A 25367-nucleotide genomic window follows, 5' to 3' on the forward strand; every position below is an offset into this window, starting at 1 on the left:
ATATTCATAGCTGCACTCTTTGTGGTGGCCAAAAAATTGGAAAATGAAGGGATGCCCTTCAATTGGAGAATGGCTGAACAAATTGTGGTATATGTTGGTGATGGAATACTATTGTGCTAAAAGGAATAATAAAGTGGAGGAATTCCATGGAGACTGGAACAACCTCCAGGAAGTGATGCAGAGTGAAAGGAGCAGAACCAGGAAAACATTGTACACAGAGACTGACACACTGTGGTACAAGAGTACGTAATGGACCTCTCCATTAGTGTCAATACAAAGTCTCTGAACATTCTGCAGGGATCCAGGAGAAAAAAACACTATCCACAAGCAAAGGAGAAACAGTGGGAATAAAAACACCAAAGATAAGCAACTGCTTGACTACAGGGGTGGAAGGGACAGGAATGAGGAGAGACTCTAAATGAACACCCTAATACAAATACCAACAACATGGAAATGGGTTGGAAGCAAGGACACATGTGATAAACAGTGGAATTGTGCGTTGGCTAGGGGAGGGGCAGTGGGAGGGGGGAGGATAAGAAAAGGATCTTTGTTTCCAAGGAATATTGTTTGAAAATAACCAAATAAAATAATGTTTAAATTGGAAGAAAAAGAGAGAGAGAGAGAGAGAGAGAGAGAGAGAGAGAGAGAGAGAGGCATGATATCCTGAACAGGGAAGATAATCATTTCATTATAACTCATGTCTTGGTCTTGGTCAGGTCAGGCCACATGTTAGGAATGGCATAAAACAAATGAAGAATATATCTAGAAGAGAGACCAAAAACATGAGAGGAGGATAGGATGAAAGAACTAACAATGCTTAGCCTGACGAAGAAAAGAATTAAAGGAGAAAGGGGGAAAAGAACATCATCATAATCTTTAAGCCCTTTGAGAGCTATCATGTGGAAAAGGAATTAGACTTGTTCTACTAAGCCCCAGATGGCAGAACTAGCAAGTATAATTGGAACTTACAAAGAGCTGAATTTAGGCTTCGTGTAAGGAAAAGCTTCCTAACAATTAGAGTTATCCAAAATGTAATAAGCTTTTTTAGTACAGTCATGGGCACTCCTTCATCAAAGGTTCAATTAGAAGCTAGGACATCCAGGGGCAGAGCCAAGATAGAGAAATAGAGAAGCATTCAATCAAGATCTTCCAATATTCCCCTCTAAACAATCTAAGATAAATTTAAAATCAAATCAAATTGAATTTTGGAGTGACAGCCAACAAAAAGTTAAAGTGACACATTTTTCCTGTGCAAGGCAACAGAGGAGGTCAGAAAAAGAGATTTGTGACACAGGAAAGGAAGGTGGCCCAGAGCCCACCTGGATGAAACACCAGTGGTGGGATAAGGTGGTGGTGACAGAAGTAGCAGCAGCTTTGGGAGCTTTCAAGCCAGAAAGAGTATGAGGACCTGAAAGCTGCTCAAAAGAGATTAAAGGGATCCCCTATGCTAGCACTGAACATGGGATCAGATAATGTGTACAAAACACATTGCTTATACTCATTTCTGGGTCATCTTTCAAGGGCAGAGTAAAGTGGCTTTGGTCATGAGGAAGGGGGAGCCCTGAGAGGCAACTGTTTGGCAGCTCCATTGCCTATATCCTCTTCTGAGTCACAGTTCAAAGTGGAGAGGAACATGTTCAGTCAAGAGGGAGTGGAAGTCCGTAAGGGGGAATATCACTTTTAGTCCCAACGGAGGAAGACCTTAAGAAATAATATTGATTGCAATCCCAAGGGATAAGAGGCAAATGTTCCTGGTTAAAGACCAGAGTATGGAGAAAGAAAGCTGTGAAGCACACATCTCCCCAGATCCCATCTTGGAAACACCAAAAACTCCCCAAATCCCAGAACTAACGGTGGATACAGTAGCACAAAAAAACCTGAAGCTTGAAATAGTGCCCTTTTCCCATTCCATGATGGTAACAGAGCACAACATTAACATAAATTTAAAAATCAAGAAATAAGATAGAAAAATAAACAAACAACAAAGATAGAACCTGTCAGTCCAATTGATGGTAAATATGACTGAGAGACTAATGAGACTATAGTGAAGTGGTATTGTGGAGCTTTATTGGAGGAAAGGAAGAACAAGGGAGGTTTCTGGTACCAGTAGAAATGGCTATGGGGTCCCATCTGAGTGGGGGTGAGGGGATTGGGGAAAAGGAGGAACAAGGAGGGGAGACCAGCATCAGTAAAGATGGCTGCTGAGTCTCCCCCTAGGGAGATGGATCTAGACTCTTATAGGATTGTTGTCAGGAATGAGGTAATCTGTGTTGCCTCTATTGGTCAAGTTGGGTTACTTGGTGAAGTTCATTGGATGACCCTGAGAGGGTGTGGGGAAGTTCCCAGGAATGGTGTCCAACCATGCAGGACGGGCTAAGGAACAGACAGAGTCTTGGTGTTCTGCCAGGAGTGGGCAGTTGCTGGAGTTAATGGGGCCTATTAGTTTTGATAAGAATTGGTAGAAAGGGATGGGGGGTTGATCCCATGGTCTATCTACTAATCATAAAAAGTTCCTATGGTGACAGGGAAGATCAATAAAGAAACTCAAAAGAAGACAGTGAAGTCAAAGGAACTACAAACAAAACCTCAAAGAAAAAATGTGAATTGGACTCAAGCCCAACAAGAATTCCTGGAAGAGCTAAAAAAAAAATTGGCTTCAAAATCAAATAACAGTGGTACAGGGAAAACTAAGTAAAAAAATGAAAACAAAGAATGATAATTATGAAAATACAACTTGGTGAGGAAAAAGCATACACAAAAATAAAATACTAAAGAAAACAATACTTTAAAAAACACAATTGGCCAAATGGAAAAAGAAGACAAGATGAATGAGATGGATAAATGAGATGGATAAAAAGTGTCATGGACCTGCATAAACTTCAGAAAATAGTGGAGAATAGAAGGGTCTGGCATGCTATGGTTCATGGTATCTAAAGAGTCATCAAACATGACTGAACTGAAAAATAATAACAAAACTCTACAAAGCAATGGCAGAAATAATCTAGTGATGAGAGCCCAAAATGCATACCTTGGAAGTTTTTATTCTATGAGGAAGATAGAAAATAGAGACAAGACCATTTTTTAAATCATGAACTAGAAAATGAAAATCTAGAGTAGACAAAGAGGGAGGATAATAACAAGAAAAAGAGAAATTCTCTCTGTTAAGGGGTACAAAAATGAAATTTTAAAAACTAATGAATAGGATCAGATGAAGGGGAGAGAGAGAAAAAAATCTACTTGACTGAGAAAAAGGCAGAGGGGAGAGAATTAAATAATTAGATAAAAGCAAGAAAGAAAAATGATAAGCAAATCCCAAAAGAAAAGAGGTAACAAATGAGAGGGGAGATAGGGACAAAGGAGAAGAGAGCCAGTGGGACTAGTACCCCCTTTAAAAAAATAAGCTAAAGTAACTGAAGAAACAGTATTGTGTTTACAGTGGAAGGTGGGGGAGAGAAACAACTTTTTAAAATATTAGATAGAGTCAAATGGCAGAACCTAGCTATAACTATATATAAAATTATAAACCCAACTCATAACTTTAAATGTAAATGTATAAAACTATCCAATAAAATAAAAAAGAATGCTAAGAAAGCAAAACCCACAATCTTATGTTTATAAGAAACACATTTAAAAAACAAAGATATACACAAAATCAAAATTGAAAGGGTAGGGAAAAAATTCACTAATGGATCAAGTGAATTAAAAAAAAAGCAAGAGCTATAGTCATGCTATCTGATAAAGCAAAAACAAACATTCAAAAATAAAAATGAATAAAAAGGGAAACCACATTATACTAAAAGGAACCATCAATAGCAAACCAATACTATTAATAAAAGTATATGCCTCAAGTGCCTTAGCAGTCAAAATTCATAAAGGAAACGAACTGAACTACAAGATGACAGTAGTACATAGACAGTGGAATGACAAATACATGAACAGTAAGAGTAACAAGAGACTTCATTATCATTTTCTCAGTTCTGGATAAGTCTATCAGAAACATAAAAACAAAAAGATGAACCTCAAGAAAACTGATACTGAATTGTGTTATTTATTTGTAACTTTTCTATGTGAAATTATTTTCCCCTTAGCCTCCCAACTGAAGCAGACTGAAATAGCCTGCTTCTAAGCTAAGGTGACTTCCAAGTTATCAAACTGGACTGAGACATTTTGTCTTTTGTTAAGATCTTTAATCTAAAGGCAGGGCTGATCAGTCATGGTAAATTTTGACCCATTTGAAAGTAAATAGGTCAGTCATGTGGCTGGGGTGTGCTAGTGTTTTCCCAAGACCCACTTCCCCATGATGAAATAATAAGGGAGGAGTTGAGGTATCTGAGTCTATCTCCTCTTTTCAAATATTCACCAATGGGGACTGTGCCAGAGGAGGTCCAAAGGATGATCTGTCAGGGCTTTCAGAAAGTGGACATATCTCCTCCAAAGGAAAGAGTCAAGGATCACTCAAGCTCTTTTCACTTAGGAGGCTGGCAAAAGATCCATTCTTTGTTAATGGGCTTGCATGCCCCCATTAATAAATAATGTTATTCTTGAGTCTTATGTGGGCTGAAATATCCCCCAAACCTTGCCAAGTAGTTATACACAATCAAAAGAACTTAGAAACAATAACTAGTTTATTAGAATGGGGCTACCTTTCATACAAGACATATGAGCTGCTTAGATTCACAATTATGAGAAAACTCCTCTCCCATCAATCTTTAGACATCACCTACAGTCCTTGGTTGGAGTTTCTGGACAGCAAGTACAGGTGGTTCAGTTTCCCAATCACAAAGGAGTAGATTCAAACAATGCTCAATTTCCACACTCACTTTCTTAGAGTGTGTGCAGAAAAGAGCGAAAGTGGCCTAAAGTTGCCCAGGATATTAACATATCATTAGGATACCATTTACATTGCAGCTTGCTCCTCCCTTAGTGGGCAAACAGAGTGAACCATGGGTAAAACCATACAGATTAAGGTGGACCATGGGTAAAAAAAAAAATAAAAAGCATTCTTGAAAAAACTCTATCTACCCTTTTTACTCTCTTTTACCTTTTACTCTTACCTTTATCTTCTCTCATTCTTACCTTCACTTACCACACCTTACCTTATCTTAATTACTCAGTATTTTATTATTTAATTACTCAGCAACTCTATTCTACATTCTTTTATAATAAAGCTTTTTTCCTCAGCAATGGAGTCAGTTTGAGTTATCAAGCAATTCTTTGGATGAGACCTAATTAGCATTAATCCCATCAGGTCCAAACATTACAATTCTGAATAAATTGCTAGAGAAACAAAAGCTTAACAACTTATAATAACTTCTAAATAGGACTACAAAAAAATATACATATCTCTTAGCACCACATGAAATTTTTACAAAAACTGACCACCTAATATTAGGGCAATTAGGGAAACTGAAAACAAATGTAAAAAGGCAGAAATTGTTAATACATCCTTTACAGACCATAACACAATAAAAACAGTAATTGGTTCAGGGATCATAAATGAAAGACAGAGACCTAAATGGAAACATTAGTGAAATCTTAAATAATTAATGGATCAAAATACAAATCAGAGAAACAATAATTATGTGAAAGAAATTATAATGATGAAACAATATACAAAATTTCTGAGATGCCGCTGAAGCAGTCCTCAGAGGAAAAAAATCATATGCCCACGAAAATACATTAAAACTTAAAGGATTAATGATCTAATTTTAAAAAATTAGAATGCCAATGAAATTTTAAAAAAAAACTAAAATAAGAACAGTACATAAATAGGAAATAAAAAAATTAAAGATAAAACTAAAAGTTGATTTTTTTTAAACCCTTACTTTTGGGAGCAGCTAAATAGCTTAGTGAATTGAGATCCAGGCCTAGAGACAGGAGGTCCTAGGTTCAAATCTGATGTCACACTTCCTAGCTATGTGACCCTGGGCAAGTCACTTGACCCCCATTGCCTAGCCTTTACCACTCTTCTGCCTTGGAACTAATACGCAGTAGTGATTCCAAGATGGAAAATAAGGGTTTCTGCCTTGGAACCAATACACAGTGTTGATTTCAAGATGGAAGGTAAGGATTAAAAAAAAACAACAACAACAAAAACCCCTTATTTTCCATCTTGGAATTAATACTGTGTATTAGTTACAAGGCATAAGGGTAATAAAGGCTAGGCAATGGGGGGTGGGGGGGTGGTTAAGTGACTTACCCAGGATATCTGTGTACAAAAGCTAGGAAGTGTCTGAGGTCACATTTGAACCCAGGACCTCCCATCTCTAAGTCTGGCTCTCAATCCACTGAGCCATGCAGCTGCCCCTAAAAGTTTATTTTTTTAATGATTACTAAAATTGATAAACCCCTAGCTAATCTAATTTAAAAGAATAGGGCAAAAAAATAGAATCAATAAGATAGCAAATTAGCAAAATAAAATCACAACAAAACCAGAAGAAATAAAAATAACTGGAATATATTATGCACAGTTATAATCTAACAAAACTGAGAATACAAAAGAAATAGAGGAATACCTTCAAAAATATAAAATATCAGAAGACCAAAGAGAGATCTTAAAGAACCTAATCTCAGAAAAGGAAATATATCCAACTATAAAGGAACTACCAAAGAAAAAACTCTTAGTCTTGATCAATTGATTCCCAACAGATTTTACTAAACTTTTTTTTAAGTATCCATGTTTCAAAAGTTATTCTCAAAAAACTGAGAAAGCATTCTACCAGAATCATTTTTTAAAATACCTAAAACCAAGGAAAGATAAAACACAAAAGGAAAACTATAGGCCAACATCAATAATTCCCTGTAGGTGTGCAATATTTTATACACCTCTAGTAAGAGAATCTTTAGAGGTATACACTGGTTATGTGAAGTGATTCATTGGTGAGACTAGGCATGTTAATCTCCCAAACCCCTCAATTGGGGAGATTTTCAACATGCTTGTCTCCCAATAGAATCACAGGGAGGATTGTGTAAATAGAACCCCCTCCCCCCCCAGGGTCATGGACTTCCTTCCCATCCAACCCTCCTCATCCCATCTGCATACCTATGCTACATGACTGGACATCAGTGCATGTAAATGCACAGAAAATGCAGGGGACACTAAGAGAGGATAAAGAAGGGATGAGAGGGGGCATAGTCACTCAATTCCCTAGATGGCAGTATGGGAGGCTGGATGAGAGCCATGTAGGAGGAGCAACACATGGTCAGATTAGAAAACAGGCTTTAATCTCTATCTGCTTTCTTTATTCAAGTAATATTAATAAACTATGGAAACTAAGAACCTGAAGTTTGTAATTTAATTGTAACACAGTTGACAGACCCAAAATTTTTTTTTACTTCTGATTTAAAATATTAATGGAAATTATGAAAACAAGTTGGGATAAAGAGGGAATAGTTTCTCCAGAACTAAAGCTATATAACTCAGCAGTCATCAAAATCATAGGATGTTGATCTAAAAATAGAGAAATAAGTCATAAAAGTCTTGTGAAGATGGGATTAACTCTCCCCTTCTTAATTGTAAATTTAATCAACAAAAAGTGAGGACATCAATACTTAACATTAAGTATGGGAAGCCCACAAACCACTTACTAAAGTGGTTTACACCTCCAGAAGCGACTGGCTTCCCCCTGGGCAGTTCTAAGCAAATTTAAACACTGCAATTGGTCCCCATAAAGTGGAGATGGGGATAGGAAGTGATGTAAAAAAAAAAGGTCTTTAAAAAGGGCCTAAACTTTCTGTGAAAAAGTCTTTTGAAAGGTTTTTGAGCTCTTGAAGGATCTTGGACTGGTACAGCATCATGGGTGAGTGAAAAAGCTAACTCCTTTCCTGGCTTCTGGAGAGATTAGTTTCCAGAGAGGCCTCCCTGTCTTGGAGGAGCCCATGTGGGTAGAAATCTTGTTATATTCACCACCAGGCTCTCTGGCTGAGGGTCCTTTAGGTGAGGTCTAATTAGCCCTGCATGGGTTGAGCCAGGGGCCAGGGCAAATATTTAGTGTGTTAGGTTAGATATCTTACTCTACCCTCTTTCACATTTTCCTACTTTCACTCTTCCTCTCTTTTTGTAAATAAAACTGCTAAAAGTCATTTTGACTTGATCTGTATTAATTATTTTTTTTAATTGGTGACTACATTCTCTTATATTTAGTCCAACCATAAATTTAATCCCTACAGTCTAGATAAGGGAAAATGAGAAACAATGGATCTGAATAACATAGGGTCAATAAAGTGAAAAACATAAATTACCTAGGGAAAACAAACTTTTTATTTGATAAAAATTATTGGGAAAACTGGAAAACACTCTGGCACAAATTAGGATTGGAGCCACACCTTATACCATATTCCATAATACATTCTAAATGGATACATGACCTTAATATTAAAGATCATACCATTTTAAAAATTAGAAGGCAAGTAGACCATGTAACTCTCAGGGCTATGAATAAAATGCATTCCTAACCAGATAAGAGACAAAGATAACTGATAACCACAAAAGATTAAATCAATAACTTTGATGATACAAAACTAAACATTTCTGTCCAAAATTAATGCACCTAGGATAAGAATGGAAGAATGTAAATGGAGAAAAGTCTTTGTATCAAATTTCTCTGATAATGATTTGGTAACCAAGATATATAAACAATAACTAAAAATATATTACATATATATACATATATATAAAAGACTAGTAGCCATTCCCCAATATATAAGAAGTCAAAGGATATGAGCAACCATTTTTCAATAGAACTGCCAAGTATTTACAACCACATCAAAGAATGTTTCAAATTACTAATAATAAGAGAAATGCAAATACAAGAATAAGCCTGAGGTATTTCACTTCATACTTAAGCAAATTGGCAAAAATGACAAAAAATAGAAATAGTCATTTTTAGAGGAATTGTAGGCAGATAGGCCTACTAATATGTTATTGGTGGAGATGTAAAATGGTACAACCATTGTTGCAACTTGAAATTATGCAAATAAAATTATTGAAATAGCCATACTTTTTCAACCAGAGATTCTCTTACTAGGTTTATATCCCAAGGAAGCCATTGATAAGAAAAAAGTCCCTACATACACCACAGTATTTATAGCAGAATGTTTTTGTGATTGAAAAAATGTAGAAACAAAATAAATGCCCATTAATCAGAAAATGGCTAAACAAATCATGGTTCATGAATGGAATGGGGGCATTACAATGCTCTAAACTCCATCTTAACCTCCCCTGCTAACCTATAAACTCACTGAAAACCAGGACCATTTTAAATTCAATTTTATATCCAATCTAGAGAAACTGAAGTGCATTATATATAAAGAGACATTTTAGAAGCTTTTTAATTGAACATGTTATACAAACAGAAGTTCCAAGAATAATCACTTTAAAGCTGGAAGAGGCCTCAGTGGCTATCATTTTATAGATGAGAAAACTAAGGCCCAGGAAAGCTCAAATGACTTGTCTACAACAAAACAAGGTAATGAGCATTGGAGGTGAGGCTTAAATAAAGTTATCTGACTGTAGTGCCAGGACATCCTACTACATTTCCTCCTAATTATTTTAAAAAGCAAACTCTATTATTATCTTTGTGTTAGAGTCTCAACTCTAGTTAGGGTCTCAAACTACAGGCCTTTCTTTTGAAATTTCTCGTCTCTGTGAGAAATTAATCTTAGACCTTTCTGGGAAACAGAAAGCATGAGGATTTTTTTTTTAATCTCAAAGAAATAAAGAGTCAAAAGTTGTTGATTAAATACTGGCTCACCCTGCTCTCTGTGCAACAGATCTAAGGACTGAGACTAGGACTTCCCTTCACTTCCTTGTGAAAGGAAGAAAGAAAAAAAATAAAAAGGTACACCCAAAAGGCTATTCAGACAGGAAGCCCCAAATAACATTTCCATCACCCCATATTTAACTTTTCATGGAAATGAAAAGATACTTCTGTTGCATGAATGCAATATGCAAGTAAGAAGGTTAATACTTCCAGAATCTATGGCAATATCCATATCAATGGCTACAAACCTATATAATCATAGCCCCTCCAGCCTTCATCATGGAGAGTGGCTATGACCAAAAAGTTCATCTTAGAATCAAAGAATTTCAAAAGGACCCTCAGTAACTCATAAAGAGGATCCCCTTCTAACAGTTAATCAGCAAGTATTCATTAAGCATCTCCTTGAAAACACCAGAGATATAAATACAAAACTGGCATAGTCCTTGCCCTGAAGGAGCTTATATTGATACGACATTTTAACAAATAAATAAAAACAAGACAGATACAAATTATACAATTTTTTTTAGAGTGAAGGGGAAGACAAATAACTATGGGAGTCAGAAAACACTAACCTAAATTCACACTTGATCTAAGCCTTGAATAAAAGACAGATTTACAAGAATTAGAGTTGAGGAGGGAATTCATTCTAAATAGGGAGAGCATCTATAGGAGACGTTCTTAACCTAAGGACTGTAAACTTGTTTTTTTGTTTGTTTCTGATAAAGATATTCCAATACAATCCCAAGGGTTTTATTTTATGCATTTCAAAAAATTTTTTCTGAGTAGTCCACTGCCAAAGGGAGTTCACTGTGACTCAAAAAGTTAAGAAACCCTGTGCTTTATATGGTTATTCAGATTTTGCTTGAAGATCTCTAGAGCAGTTGTGGGGAGGACTCTCTACCTCTTAACATAGCCCACTCTATTTTTGAACGGTTTTAATTATTAAAAATTATTCTTTAGGACTTCTGGGTAAACATGGCAGCATTCTAGACACAAGATTCTTCCTCTCCTCAGCACCCACCGATATAGACTACCTCAAAAGACCAAAAAAAAAAAACAAATTCATATGAACAAATGGACTCTACAGTAGAGCGCAGTATTGAAGGTACATGGGATTTGGGCATTTCCACACTATAAGGGGGTGAAAAAGCTCCCACCAAAACATGAGCTGATCTACCCTCCGCTACCCTACCTACGGAGCCAGAGTCAGAGCCAGCGTGCACCAGAATCAGCGAATGAGCAAGGGGCACCACTAGAGTGAATAAGGGGCACTTCTAGGTCCTTGGGAGCTAACTAAGACCACCAAAGACCTACCCCTGAGAGCAGCTACACCTGAAACCCCAGTAGGCTGAAAAGCGCAGACCGTGGGTGCTCACAGGAAGGTAGCACAGAGAAGGGCAGCAAACAGCAGAAGCTGCAGAGATTCAAGCAGGCAAAATCCTTGCTCCTTAACTTCATACACAGAGAGCCTGCCCATCTCATTCAGATTTCTGACTAAAAAGGGAAGGAAAAACCTCCACAGTGATGGCAAATTGTGCCCAGGAACAATAACCTCCCTCCAAAAAAAAAAAAACAAAAAGAAGGCATTGACCCTGGAAACTTTTTATGGAGGAAAAACCCAGGCTACAGAGGAACTAGAGGAAATTCAAATAAGTGCACCAAAAAAATGGAAATTGGCCATAAGCTCTTGAAGAATTTAAATTGGAGCTTATCAAAAAGATGGAAGCCTTCTGGCAAGAAAAGTGGGAAAATAGTTCAAAGAGAAAATAACAGTTTAAAGGACAAGAATTCCCAATTGGAGAAATAGCTGGACACCATGAAAAGCAGGACAGACCAAACTGAAAAGGAAAACCAGTCTTTAAATACCATAATTAGGCAACTGGAAGCCAATGATCTTGCAAAACAACAAGAATTAATAAATCAAAGTCAAAAGACTGACAAAATAGAAGAAAACATAAAATATCTCAGTGAGAAGATGACAGATCAGGAAAACAGAGGAAGGAGAGACAATTTGAGAATCATTGGTCTACCTGAAAAGCCAGAAATAAACAGAAATCTTGACATCATACTACAAAAAATCATCCAAGAAAACTGCCCTGATGTTCTTGAACAAGGGGTCAAAATAGACATTGAAAGAGTTCATATAACACCAATTCCAGAGCTTTCAAGTTAAGGAGAAAATTCTACAAGAAGCCAAAAAGAGACAATTCAGATACTAAGGAGCACCAATCAGGATCCTACAAAACCTGGCAGCATCCACACTAAAGGATCACAAGGCCTGGAACATGATATTCAAAAAGGCAAGAGAATTGGGTCTTCAACCAAGGATCACCTATCCATCAAAACTGACTATATACTTCCAGGGGAAAGTGTGGGCATTCAGAAAAATAGAAGATTTCCAAGTAGTTGTAAAGAAAAGACCAGAACTAAAAGTAAAGTTTGATATCCAAACACAAAGATCAAGAGAAACATGAAAAGGTAAATAAGAGAGGGAAAAGGGTCAAACTTTCTTCTTTAAGGACTATAATTAGATCAAATTATATATGTTAATATATGGGGAAAATGTTATTTGTAACTCTCAAAAATTATATTCACTATTATAGCAATTAGAAGAATCATTCACAGGAAGATATTGGGGTAATAAGTGCTATAAGATGATATGCAAAAGAAAAAGGGAGGGGGGAATTGAAGATGGCACCAAGAAATACTTAAAGAAATAAAATAAATAGCATCATCTTTATCACACAAAAATTATTCTTTATATCATGTTTAAATCTTCCTCTTTGGAACTTCTACCCATGGTGCCTAGTTTTGTCTTTCTTACACATAACCATTCAAATACCATTTCCCTCCCAAGTTTCTCTTCTTGAGGCTAAATATGCTCAAAATTTTTTCATCCTGTCCTCATAAGGCATGAACTTTCACCATCCTGATTGCCCACCTCTAAAGGCTTATGACCAAGCTGTTAATAAGGCTCTCTGATTCAGCTAGGCTGATGATCACCTTTCTTGACATACAGCTTATCACCAGTTTGGCAAGACCTACCAGAATTTTCATTCTACTAATATACTGCAAGATGAGGGTCCCATTTATACCATGATAAGCAATAGAGAGCTTTAGTAGAAGAATGACAAATGTGAAGAATATAAAGAAATATGGAAAGAGGTTTCATAGAATACAGATATGGAAGACATTGTAAAAATCTAATCTGACTTGCTCATTTTAAAAACAGATAAGCAAACAGAGGTCCAAATGGATTGAATGACTTGCTCATGGTTATGCAAACTAAGTGGGACACTAAATAAAGAAAAGATTCAAAATAGCAGTTTATATATTGACAATTACCATACATATCGGCTATTACTTTACTATACAAAAGTAAAATATATTTAACTAGGTAAACACAGTGAATAGTGTTGGGCCTAGAGTCAGAAAGACCTGTGTTCAAATCCATATCAATCACTTTCTGGTTATGGGACACTAGGCAAGGGATTGCCTCAGTTTCATCAAATGTAAAATGAAGATGAATAGCACCTACCTCCAAGAGTTGTTGTGAGGATCAAATGAAATAATGTTTGTAAAGCTCTTCACAAAACATTATAAGTGATACATTATAAGTATTTAATAAATGCTTGTCATTTTAATATTTTAAGAAAAACTGAGTTATAAGTTAAATTGGATATTAGCATTCAAATGGATCTATGACCTCAATTCAGTTTTCCTCAAAAGATATGTTCATCAATGTCTGTCCATTCTGTGTAACTCTTGATCATGTCCTAGATCAAGCTGGTTTACTGCAAAGGATCAACCCAACACTCTGAGACTTTGCTCAATTTCTCCTAACATTATGAGTACCAGTATCATCCCCAATTCTTACCAGGTGACCAGACCATCTTCTTTTCAAATCGTATCATTCCTCCATGGTTATATACTATAACCTACTCATACTTGCTATGTCTTTCTCTATTCCCCTTGTTGTCATACTCATTTAAAGTTAAATGTATCACAAATTTCTTAATTTAAAAAAAAGATTTCCTCATTGCTGCAAGAACAACTCCCCATCCCCACCCCAGTGGAATTGCTCATTGGCTATGGGGGTTGGGGGGGGGGGGCCAGGAGGAAGGGAGGGAAAGAACATGATTCATGCAACTATGGGGAAATATTCTAAATTAATTAAATAAACTTAAAAAAAAACAACTTCCCATCTCCTGATGCCCATTACTTCTAGTTGCCAATAACAGCTGAAGGCTTACTTACCCAGGTCACCAATCCATCACAATCTGCATCCACCTTCCAAAACATGTATTCTACAGCTTCATCAGTCAAAGATGAAAATGCCTCCTTCATCACCTTTTGAAAACTTTCCATAGTCAAAGCTGAAAAGTAGAAGTAAAATCAATTCAATAATTCAAATAATCATTTATTATACATCTACATACACAAGTGTTTTGATATTCTAGGAGGGCAAAGTAACCAAGACAGTGCACGTGTTACCAAGCAGGTAACTTCATCTGGGAGAAACAGCTGAAGATTACAGATTCTGTGAAAAATCAGAGTCCCCAAACATATTCAGAAGACAATTTATTCCATGAAAATATGGATGATTAGAGTTGGAAGAGGCAGTGTGATAGAAAGGTGGTAAAAAGTAGTGGAAAGAGCACTAATGCCATGACCAGAAGACCCAGAGTCTAGTCTACATTCTGCCACTAGCTAAATGAGGGAGCTTGGGCAATGGTCACATTTACACAGTATTCAAAGGTTTACAAAGGGTTCTTGTCAGGAAAACATGATGACCTGCCTCCTCTCTCTGGGCCTCCACGTTTACTTTAACAAAAATGATGGTAGAATAGGAAAGAAGAGATGGAGAGAGATTAGCTACAGGAGGAGTTCTTTTTCATCTTTTTTTAATCAGAAACCCCTCTTTGGCAGTCTGGTGAAGCTTATTATTCTTCAAAGAATAATGTTTTTTAAATGCACAAAATAAAATTCTTAAGATGTCAAAGGAAAACAAAGATTAGTAAAAAATAAAAGGGTTTTTTTTCTTTCCTCCAAGCTCACAGACCTCTTTAAATCTAACCATGGACCCCTTAGGGAAATCTGTGGACCCTAGGTTAAGTTAAGAGGATCCAAGATCTTGGAAGGACCCTCAAGTCCAACTCCAATTCATTTTACAAATGAAGTTGGGGTCTAAGGAACTTAAGTGACTTGCCCAAAGTCATGCAAATAAAAATGTCAGAGATGAAATTTGAACCTAAATCCCCTGACTACACCAGGACTACTCTTCCTATACCATTATTTCTAAGGTCCTTTCTAACTCCAAAGTTCTATGATTCTAATCATGATAAACAAGGCTGGATGTTCTGGTTTTAAATTATAAGCTCCTTGAGAACAAGGATATCTTTTGCTACTTTATATTCCCAACACTTACCATGTGCCTAGAATACAGTAGGCACTTAATAAAGTTTGTGTTATTTAATTGAATTGAATTTTTTCAACTGGACCTGTGAATGCATTGATGTGTGTGATATCTAAGGAGGAGATTCCCTCTACCAATGCAGATCAGTTGCCTGCCCTACAAAGTCTGAGAGAGTTCCCTAGGGCAATGAGAAGTAAAGTGACTTGCCCAAGGTAACACAATCAGTATGTGTCAGAGGCAAGACCTGAACTCAGATATGCTTGAATGAGGTTAGTATGCTTATTAAATTAAGGAAAAGAGGATTTCTACACTTCTCAATAAATTAACACTATCAAAGAACCTCCTCTCACTTTCTCTTCTATCATACTCATACCACAGAAATTGAGTCAAACTAGTTTTACCTCCAGTATGGTCTGCAGTCTCTTCAAACATTCTTTCCAGTATTTGTAGTTGTTCCTGGTCAATACATGCTTCTGTCTCTGGTTGGGAGCAGGAAGACAGGCTTTCTGTGATTGTCTCAGCTGGAGGCAAATCCTTGAACTTCTTTCTGGGTTTATTGGACTTGAGGAGATACAACAGAAAAGGAGAGTTAACTAACTCTGTTGATATTCAATTAAGTACCATTTTTAAGCACACCCAATTTAAAGGGAGGTTAGAAGACATCCTCTTCAGAGGAAAAATTGAAAACCGCTGGTGATATTAGCTGATATATAAGGAATTAAATAACAGCCCTTCGAATTGAATGGGCAGAAATAGGTAGGTAGCACAATGGATAGAGGCAGGCCTGGAGTCAGAAGGACCTGGGTTCAAATCTGGCCTCAGATTATGCTAGCTGTGTGACCCTAGACAAGTCACTTAACTTCTTTTGCCTAGCTCTTATACCATTCTTCTGCTTTGGAATCAATATGTAGTATTGATTCTGAGATGGAAGGTAAGGGATTTTTTAATAAAAAATTTAAGAATTAAAAAAACAGTTCTTCCTTCCCTTCCCTTTGTTCCATTCAGTACTCATCAATAATTTGGATAAAGTTCTAGACATTACATTTTAGAAAGATCATTGATAAACTGAAATGTATCCAAAAGACAACTAGGATGATGAAGGGTCTTAAAATGGTGCCTTTTCTAGATAAAACAGGGATGCCCACCATCATCACTACTGGGAATCATGAAATCATATGAAATTAGACTTGAAGGGGCAGGTATTTGAGAAGCTTTCAGAGAATAGAATAAATTCCTTCTTATCCTCAGAGGCAGAGCAAAGAGCAATAGGTACATGTTGAAAAGATACAAACTTTAAGTCTTAGATGAAGAAAAAAAAACTTCTTCCTAAAACTTTCCAAAAAGCAACTAATGGTCTTTCCTCATGCCTGAAGTCATCAAGAAAATACTGGATGACTCCACGTAGGGCATGATTTAATGACAATTCTTGTTCAGGTACAAGTTGGTCTAGATGACTAATTCTAACTTATAATTATATAGGTATTTTATACAATTATAACTTATAAGTTTGTGATGCTGTTAACTATTCAAGTGCTACTTCTCTTATGAAAACCTTCCTGGGGGCAGCTGGGTGGCTCAGTGGATTGAGAGTCAGGCCTAGAGATGAGAGGTCCTGAATTAAAATCTGACCTCAGACACTTCCTAGCAGTGTGACCCTGGGTAAGTCACTTAACCCCCATTGCCTAACCCTTACCACTCTTCTGCCTTAGAACAAATGCATAGTACTAAGTCTAAGTCAGAGGAAAGAAAGAAAGCAAGAAGCAAAGAAGCAAAGAAAGAAAAAGAGAGGAAGTGAGAGAAAGAAACAGAGAAAGAGAGAAAGGAAGGGAGGAAGGAAGGAAGGGAGGAAGGAAGGAAGGAAGGAAGGAAGGAAGGAAGGAAGGAAGGAAGGAAGGAAGGAAGGAAGGAAGGAAGGAAGGAAGGAAGGAAGGAAGGAAGGAAGGAAGGAAGGAAGGAAGGAAGGAAGGAAGGAAGGAAGGAAGGAAGGAAGGAAGGAAGGAAGGAAGGAAGGAAGGAAGGAAGGAAGGAAGGAAGGAAGGAAAGGAGCCTTCCTGATCTTCCCTAATTCAGTGATTTCTCCCCTCTTTCAGCTCCTTTATCTCAACATTTAAAAAAAAAAAGCAGTAAAAGGATACATTATTAACTACTTCATGCCTGAATCTCATCTCCACACTGAGGCTATAAACTCTTTAAGGTCTAGTACATCTCTGGGAATATGAACTCTTAGGAAATATTTGATGAAATAAGTCTTTGCAGTATTCTCCATTTTCCTTTCCTTTTTTCTTAGAAAAAAAAAATATTTAAATCTTCTGTTTTTCTTATTAATGGAATTTCTCCCCAGATCCTTCTGCTTTTCCCATTCCAGAGAGCCAATCTATATCATTAATCATTGTAAAAGGTTCATCAATTGGACCTATTTTCAGCGCATGCAATTCTCTATGGCCAGTATGCTCACTCCGGCTTCATCCCCTAAGGAGGCTCAGCTGAAATGCTACCTCCTCTATGAAGCTTCCCCTGACATGCCCACCAGTAATGATCTTTTGACACCCAGTTCTGTTTGCATCTCTTCTATCCAGATATCATACCTCTTATATTAGTTAGTTGTCCATTTCTTCTATCTCCCTACTAGACTACAAGAGATTGTGCCCATTTTAATGTTTCTCCCAGATAGGAAGAAATGTTTTTTGCATAGAATCACAGACCTTTAACTACAATTAGTTCCTTACCTTGAGGTATGAGGTGTCATATCTGGTTTGATTTTCCTCAGAGTCATTAGATTTTCTAAAATTGGGAATCAAAAGCAGTTTAACAATGAGTTTTATGTTAAAAGCCTGGGCCAATATCTTAAGCTCTTAATCAGAACATAGTGAAAAAAAGAACAGAATCACAAATTCCATCTTCTCATGGATCAATTAGCTATGTTTGGTTCCAGGTACAGAAGCTGAACTCCTTATTCTTGACAAGATGACTCAAAAACAGACTGGTAATAATGTTATTCATTTTAGAGAAAAGGTCATCACTGGACTGAAGTCAAGATACCCGAGTTTAAAGCCCTGCCCCAAAACTTACAAGCAGTGTGACCATGATCAAGTCTTGAACTCTCAGTTTTCTCATCTATAAAAATGAGGCTAATGATCTCAACTGCCTATCTCTCAAAACTATTGGAAATTTAAAGAAATGTTCTTTCATCATAAACATTAAGAAGTATTGAATTCAAATATATGCTTTTGACCGTATTGAAATGCTTTTCTTCACCTGTGCTCTTTAGGGTTTTCAGCTATGATCCCCTCAAATCTAGCTCTTCTCCAACTTCTGTGAAGCAGAAATTGAGGGATTTCAAATTTCAATTTCAAAGTACACTCTTTATCCACTATTCAAGGAATCAGAAGTCATTTCAAATGCAAAGCTTTATTGAGAGACAGAAAAAGGCAGCCAGGGGGAAAAAGAAAAAGCAAAAAAGCCCCAGCTTACAGGAAAACCCCTTATTTATAGGAAAAATATAACTCTCACATTAAATAGCATCACCCTGACCCATTCACCGCATCACATTCCAGCCTTCCTGAAGAAGGTATCCTCCAAATTAACCTTTTTAGCAAATGGTCAAGGGTTGAAGTCAGGTTTTAATCTGGATGCAGGACTGATTGCTACTTCTGACAAGCCACTATGGTGTTTCCCAGAGCTTCTAGCCTACTTATTCTCCTTCAGGGCAGACATCCCTGAAAGAGAGGTGAGGGAACTAAGAATGCAAATTAAAGCAGCCCAAGTTTACTTGCAAAAGAAACTGGGGAAGGGACCTGTAGAACAGCAAAGAGGCTATTTAAGCCTAGCCTCAGGACCATAAAACTTATTCCCAAATCACTAAATTATAGTTTTGAATATTTTTAAAGTACAAACTCAAAAGATACATCCCCAAATCCCAAAAATACTTTGTAAAGACACTCATTGCCTCTGATAATAAAGACATAAGTTGTTTTTGTCTCACTCAGGCCAAGGGTAATTAAGAGGCCATTGTATTCTAGATGGGGTGGGGAATCTTGTCCTTCAAGGGGTGCTCTCTTTAAGAGACCTGCTTACTAGCTTCTACTGAGGAGAGGGGGAGGGAGCAGCCAAGCTGTGCCTCCCTCTGACTTTCTAGTTAGGAACTCTGGTGAACTCTGTGCTTCAAGGATAGGCCCACTGGGTCCTTGACATGGGTGCCCACAAAGAAGTCTATGCATGCCATCTGTGGCATGTGTGCCATAGGTTCACCATCATGAATACAGGGCATGCTTTAATGACAATTCTTGTTCAGGTACAAGTTGGTCTAGATGACTAAGTCCTTTAAAATTCTGTGATGTTGTAAAATACTCAAATTCTACCTCTATAAAAACCTTCCCCATCTTCCCTAATTCAGTGATTTCTCCCTTCTCTGAGCTCCTTTATCTCAACATTAAAAAAATAGTAAATGGATATATATCATTAACAATTTCATGCCTGAATCTCATCTCCATACTGAGGTTATAAAAACTTTGAGGTCTAGCACACCTCTAGGAATATAGGAAACTCTTGGGAAATACTTAAACAAATAAGCCTTTGTAATATCCCCATTTTCTCTTCCTTTTTTTTTCTTAAAAAAATTATTGTTGAAATCTTTTGGGTTTTTTATTAATAGAATTCCTCCAAGATTCTTCTGCTACCCTATTCCAGAAAGTCAACCCATATAATTTTTTTAATCAGTTCAGTGAAATATGATGTGAGGTTCTCAGTTGAAAGAGTATAGTCAACATCCATCTAATGGACCCATGTTAGCTCAGAACACCCACCTCCTGTCTTCTTCTCCTAAGATGGATCAGCTCAAATGGCCAACTCCCCTATGCAGTTTTCCCTGGCGTCTCCATGAGCAATGAACTTTTACCACTCAGATGGTTTGGTTTGCCACTTACTTAGGATATGAACCCAATTCTCTATGCAAATCCCTCCCTCCCATCTTTACTCTCTGTATGAGTTTTGGTAAATTACTTAACTTGCCCAGGATTAATTTGAATAAGGGAATGATTTCATTTGATGGTTCTTGCTAAAAAGTGTTTAAAAAGCCTTCATCAAAAGGAGGTGGCTCTTCTCTTTACAATCACCATGCCTTACAAAAACAAGTTAACTGGGGAGAGAACAAATCAGAGGGAAAGGACCTACATAAGAACATACACTCCATTCTAATTCCTGCCCACTAAGACACATAGACTACTGAGCATAGTTAGAATATAGTCAATAGTGAACAACATATTTCCAACCTATATATACTTCAGTGACTTCCAAAAACAGTCCATTTTGCCCCGTAAGCTACAATGACTTCCTTACCTTTTAAGAGGAGATTCATTCTCTGGATTTTTCATCCCCAGATGTTTTAGATGACCTAAAATTAGGAATCAAAATCAGTTTAACAATGAGTTTTGTGTAGAATGAACAATGAGTTTTGTGTAGAATGACTGAGCCAATAGCTTAAGCTCAATAAATCAGAGCAGAAAGAATGAGACCAAAATCATTAATTCAGTCCTCTCAAGGTTTACTTTAGTTATGTTTGATTCCAAGTACAGAAGCTGAATTCCATATTCTTGGCAAAACAATTAAAAACACAAGCCAGTAATAACTCTATTCGTTTTAGAGAAGAAGTCACTGAACTGAAGTCAAGATACCTGAATGGGAAGCCCAGTCCCAAAACTTATAAGCAGGGTGACCAAGGGCAAGCCTTGGACTCTCAGTTTTCTCAACTATAAAAATAAGGCTAATGATCTTAACTACCTATTCTCACAGAGCTACTGGAAAGCCAAAGGAAATGTTCCTTTATTATAAACACTAACAAATATTGAATTCAAATATATGCTTTTGACCATATTAAAGAGCTTTTCTGTACCTATGCTTTTTAGGGTTTTCAACATGAATGCTGTATTTTATCAAAGGCTTGTTCTTGAATCAGCTAAGTGTCATTACAATATTGGCCCTGGAATCAAGAAGACTGGGATTCAAATCCAGCCTCAGACAATTGTTTTTCAGCTGTGTGAACTGGGGAGGTCATATAACCTTGTTTGCCTTAGTTCCCTCAACAGTAAAATGCAGATAACAGCAAAATAGCTATTTCAGGATCAAATGAAATGTTATTTTGTGAAGCCTTAGGACAAAACCTGGCATATAATACATTTTATATGTATGTTTTATTTCCTTCCCCTCTCTATTGAAATAATCATATGGTTCTCATTTTTATTGTTTCTATGTGTAATTGTACTAATTGTTTTTCAAATGCTGAACCAACTTGCACTAATATCTATAGAATCCAACTTAGTCCTAGCGAATGACTTTCTGGATAGATTGTAGTCTCCTTGTGAGGATTTTAGGTAAAATTTTTGCACCAATATTCATTAGCGATAAGGAAAAAGTTCTCTATCATTTTTCTCCCCTTGGTTTGGGTATCAGGATCATATCTCCCATCAGGAGTTTGTATTTTTGAGAATCATTTTTGTTAATTGTAAATTCATCTGACCCAGAAAAAAAATTTTCCTTTAGAAATTTCATGTACAATTTGCTCAATTTTCTGAGACTGCATTAAGATCTTGGGAGGAGGGGTTTCAGTTTATTACTGTACATTCTCATTAACTTCCTCTAAATTCTGAGTTTTGTTGTCTTTTTATGTTGCATACCTACCTAATCTGTTTCACCAATCAACCTCTCAATTTTTTAATCAGTACCAAATCTTGACAGCCATCTTATAATAGTTTAATATGTAGTACTGCCAGACCCTTCATTTCCCTTTTATTTTTCACTGATATTCTGGACTTTTTGTTCAACCAGTTGAATTTTATTATCTTTTTCTAGGTCTATAAAATAATTCTGTGATCATTTGATTAGAATGAGACAGAATAAGAATAAAGTAAATTAATTTAGGTCTATCATTTTTATTCTATTGCCACAAACTACTCATGAACATGTCATATTCCTTCAATTGTTAAGTTTGTATTTCTGCTGAGTGTTTTGTGATTGTATTCATATAGTTTCTGGATGCTTTTTAGTTGACTCCCAAATATTTTATATATTCTGTAGCTAATATATTCTTTAGCTATTTTAAATGGAATTTCTCTATCTCTTTTCTGGGTTTTATTGGCAACACCAAGGAATACTGCTTTATATAGATTTATTTTATATCTTTTTTTTTTAACCCATACCTTCTGTCTTGGAGTGAATACTCTGTATTGGCTCCAAGGCAGAAGAGTGGTAAGGGCTAGGCAAAGGGGGTCAAGTGACTTGCCCAGTATCACACAGCTGAAAAGTGTCTGAGGCCAGATTTGAACCTAGGACCTCCCATCTCTAGGCCTGATTCTCAATCCACTGAGCCAACCAGCTGCCCCCTTACTTTATATCTTGCTACTTTGTTGAAATTTTCTATTTTAGACATAATAAATAAGCATTCTTTGAGATTCTCTAATGAAAGACAAGAGGAAATTGTAGTGAGTACTTAATAAAATAAACTACTCATAACCACACACAAAAAAATTGTTCTAAATAATTCTAAATTTACTTTCCTAGTGTTTTTAAGTATATCATATAAGATATATCATCTGCAAAAGGCAATAATTGTATTTCTACTTTGCCTATGCTTATTCCCTAGGTAACTTTTTCTTGTCTTAATGCTATATCTGTTTCTAGGAGTATTTTAAGTAGTAGTGATGATAGTGGGCGTCCCTGTTTTATCTAGAAAAGACTTCTAACTGCTCTCTATTATATAAAATGTTCACTCTTGGCTTTAAATAGATATAATTTACTATAGTGAGAAAAATATGTAGTTTTTAGTGTTTAACAGGAATAAGTGCTGGATTTTGTCAAAAGACTTGGATTATAATTACATTCATGTAACTAATAGTTTCAGTTTATAGTTGTTATATTAAACCAAACCCACTTTCCTGATATAAATCCAACATGGTCATAGTGTATTTTTTAAAAATAGTATTATTATATGAGCAAGATGATTTCAGAAATAGCTGGTAAGATCTACAGGAAGTGATGCAGAGTGAAATAAGCAGAACCAGAAGAACAATGCACAAAGTAACAGCAATATCATACAATGATCAACTGTGACAACTTGACTACTCTCAAATATGCTAGGATCTGGGACAATCCTGAAAAACACACAATAGGGAATGCTATCCACCTCCAGAGAAAGAACTTTTGGAATCAGAAGGATGAAGACCAAAGCATACTATCTTTCACATCAGTATATTTATAGTCTTGTTTGGGGTTTTGGGTTATGCTTGAGAGTGTCTTACAACAATGATTAATATGGAAGTATTTTATATGATAATAAAAATAAAATGTCATGATTACTAAGAAAAATGGTAATTATAGTCTATTTGTTACATTTTATTTAAAAAATTTGCATCAATATTCATTAGTGATATTGGCTTACAGTTTTCTTTTTCTACTTTGTCTTTCTCTAGTTTAGGGATCAAAAATATGTTTGCATCATAGAAAGTTTTGGTGGGAGCCCCTTCTTTTCCTGTTTGTTCAATAATTCATATAATTAATTTTTGAATGTTTAATAAAATTCACTAGTAAGTTCACCTAAACCTTGTGTTCCCTTGTCCCCATCCCAACCACAATTTGGGATTTATCACTTATTCAACTTATTTTTCTGATACTGGATTGCTTAAATAATCTGTTTCTTCTGTGAGGGTATTTTACGTTTTTTTTTTAATTTATGCATTTCATTTATCAGTTTTGTTGATGTCTAATTGAATAAAAATAATTTTAAAGCTTTTATTTCCACTTCAAATACAATGAAATTTAAATTTTTATATGACTGTAGTTTTCCTCTTTTTAAGAATTAGATTAGCTATTTATCTTTTTATTATTTCAAAAAAACCAACTAGTTTTCTTTATTTCAATAGGCTTTTTTGCATTCAATCTTAATATCTTTGATTTTCAGAATGATTTTTGTTTGATTTGATTTTTAATTTTTTTCCATGGTTACATAATTCTTGTTGCCTCCTTCATCTTTTATCCCCATCAGAGTTAACAAGCAATTATATTATTACTCAACTCCTATTTCCATATTATTCATTTCTGTAATAGAATAACCTTTTAAAACCAAAACTCTAAATCATATGTTTTCGTCTTGATTTCTACTCCCAGTTCTTTCTTTAGCTGTCAATAGCATCCTTTCTCAAAAGTCCTTCAGAGTCGTCCTGGATCATTGCATTGCTTTTTTGTAGCAAAGTCAATTACATTTGATCATTCCACAATGTTTGAATGTTTGTTACTGTGCATAATATTCTCCTAGTTCTGCATATTTCCCTCTTTATCAGTTCACATAGGTCTTTCCAATTCTTATAGAAATCAAGCACTTCATCATTCCTTAGAACACGATAGTATTCCATCACCATCATATGCCACATATTTTTCATCACCACAAAAAGCACAGCAATTCTCAGAAATTTTTTCTTGTTTAGTTCAAAATTTTGACATGCTCTTTCTGAGGTTTTTGTTGCATGGCCATTTCATTGGTTTGTTCTTTCTCTCTTTTACTGATAAAAGTGTTGAGATATTTTCTCCTTTAAGGATTTCTTTAGCCACATCCCATAAGTTTTTATATGCCATTTCATTGTTATAATTTTCCTTGATTAAGTTTTCAATTCTTTTTACGATTTGTTCTTTGATACATTATTCTTTAAAATTGTTCATCTCCAATTAATTTTAAATTTTTCTTTAAAGCCTTTTATTGCATTGTGATGAGTAATGATATGTTTATAATTTTTATGAGGTTCTTATGCTCCAATCCAAGCTTAATTTTTATGAAGTTTCCATGCATGGTTGAGATCTAAGAATATGAACTTTTTTATGTTCTCATTTAGATATCACCAGAGGGGCAGGCTAAGTTGCTCAGTGAATTGAGAGGTAGGCCTAGAGACAGGAGATCCTGGGTTCAGGCCTTAGTCACTTCCTAGTGACCCTGGTCAACTGATTTAATGGCCATTGCCTAGCTCTTACCACCCTCCTGCCTTGGAACTGATACAAGATGGAAGGTAAGGGTTAAAAAAAATTTTTTTTAAAGAAACCAACAGAGATCTATCATCTCTAATTTTTCTAAAGTCCTATTTGGATCCTTAGCTTCTTTCTTGTTTAGCTTTTTATTAGATTTCTCTAGGTCTGAAAGGGATACCTCTCAGTGA

General features: G+C 36.0%; 1 protein-coding gene across 5 annotated transcripts in view; it reads right to left on the minus strand.

Annotated features, from left to right (window-relative positions):
- EFCAB8 (EF-hand calcium binding domain 8) overlaps positions 1 to 25367 on the minus strand; it is a 133090-nt gene that overhangs the window by 102274 nt on the left and 5449 nt on the right. For all 5 annotated transcript variants that reach the window (XR_001625231.2, XR_008915233.1, XM_016426407.2 and 2 more), the window contains exons 2-5: positions 20512 to 20566; positions 17904 to 17958; positions 15579 to 15738; positions 14019 to 14137 (exon numbers count right to left, since the gene is read on the minus strand). Coding sequence is in view for 3 of the 5 variants with exons in the window: in XM_016426407.2 (XP_016281893.2) it covers positions 14019 to 14137; positions 15579 to 15738; positions 17904 to 17958; positions 20512 to 20546 (369 nt within the window). In the remaining 2 variants the exon portion in view is untranslated. The remainder of the gene's footprint in view (positions 1 to 14018; positions 14138 to 15578; positions 15739 to 17903; positions 17959 to 20511; positions 20567 to 25367) is intronic.

Source organism: Monodelphis domestica, chromosome 1, assembly GCF_027887165.1.
Source record: "Monodelphis domestica isolate mMonDom1 chromosome 1, mMonDom1.pri, whole genome shotgun sequence".
NCBI classification, from domain to species: domain Eukaryota; kingdom Metazoa; phylum Chordata; class Mammalia; order Didelphimorphia; family Didelphidae; genus Monodelphis; species Monodelphis domestica.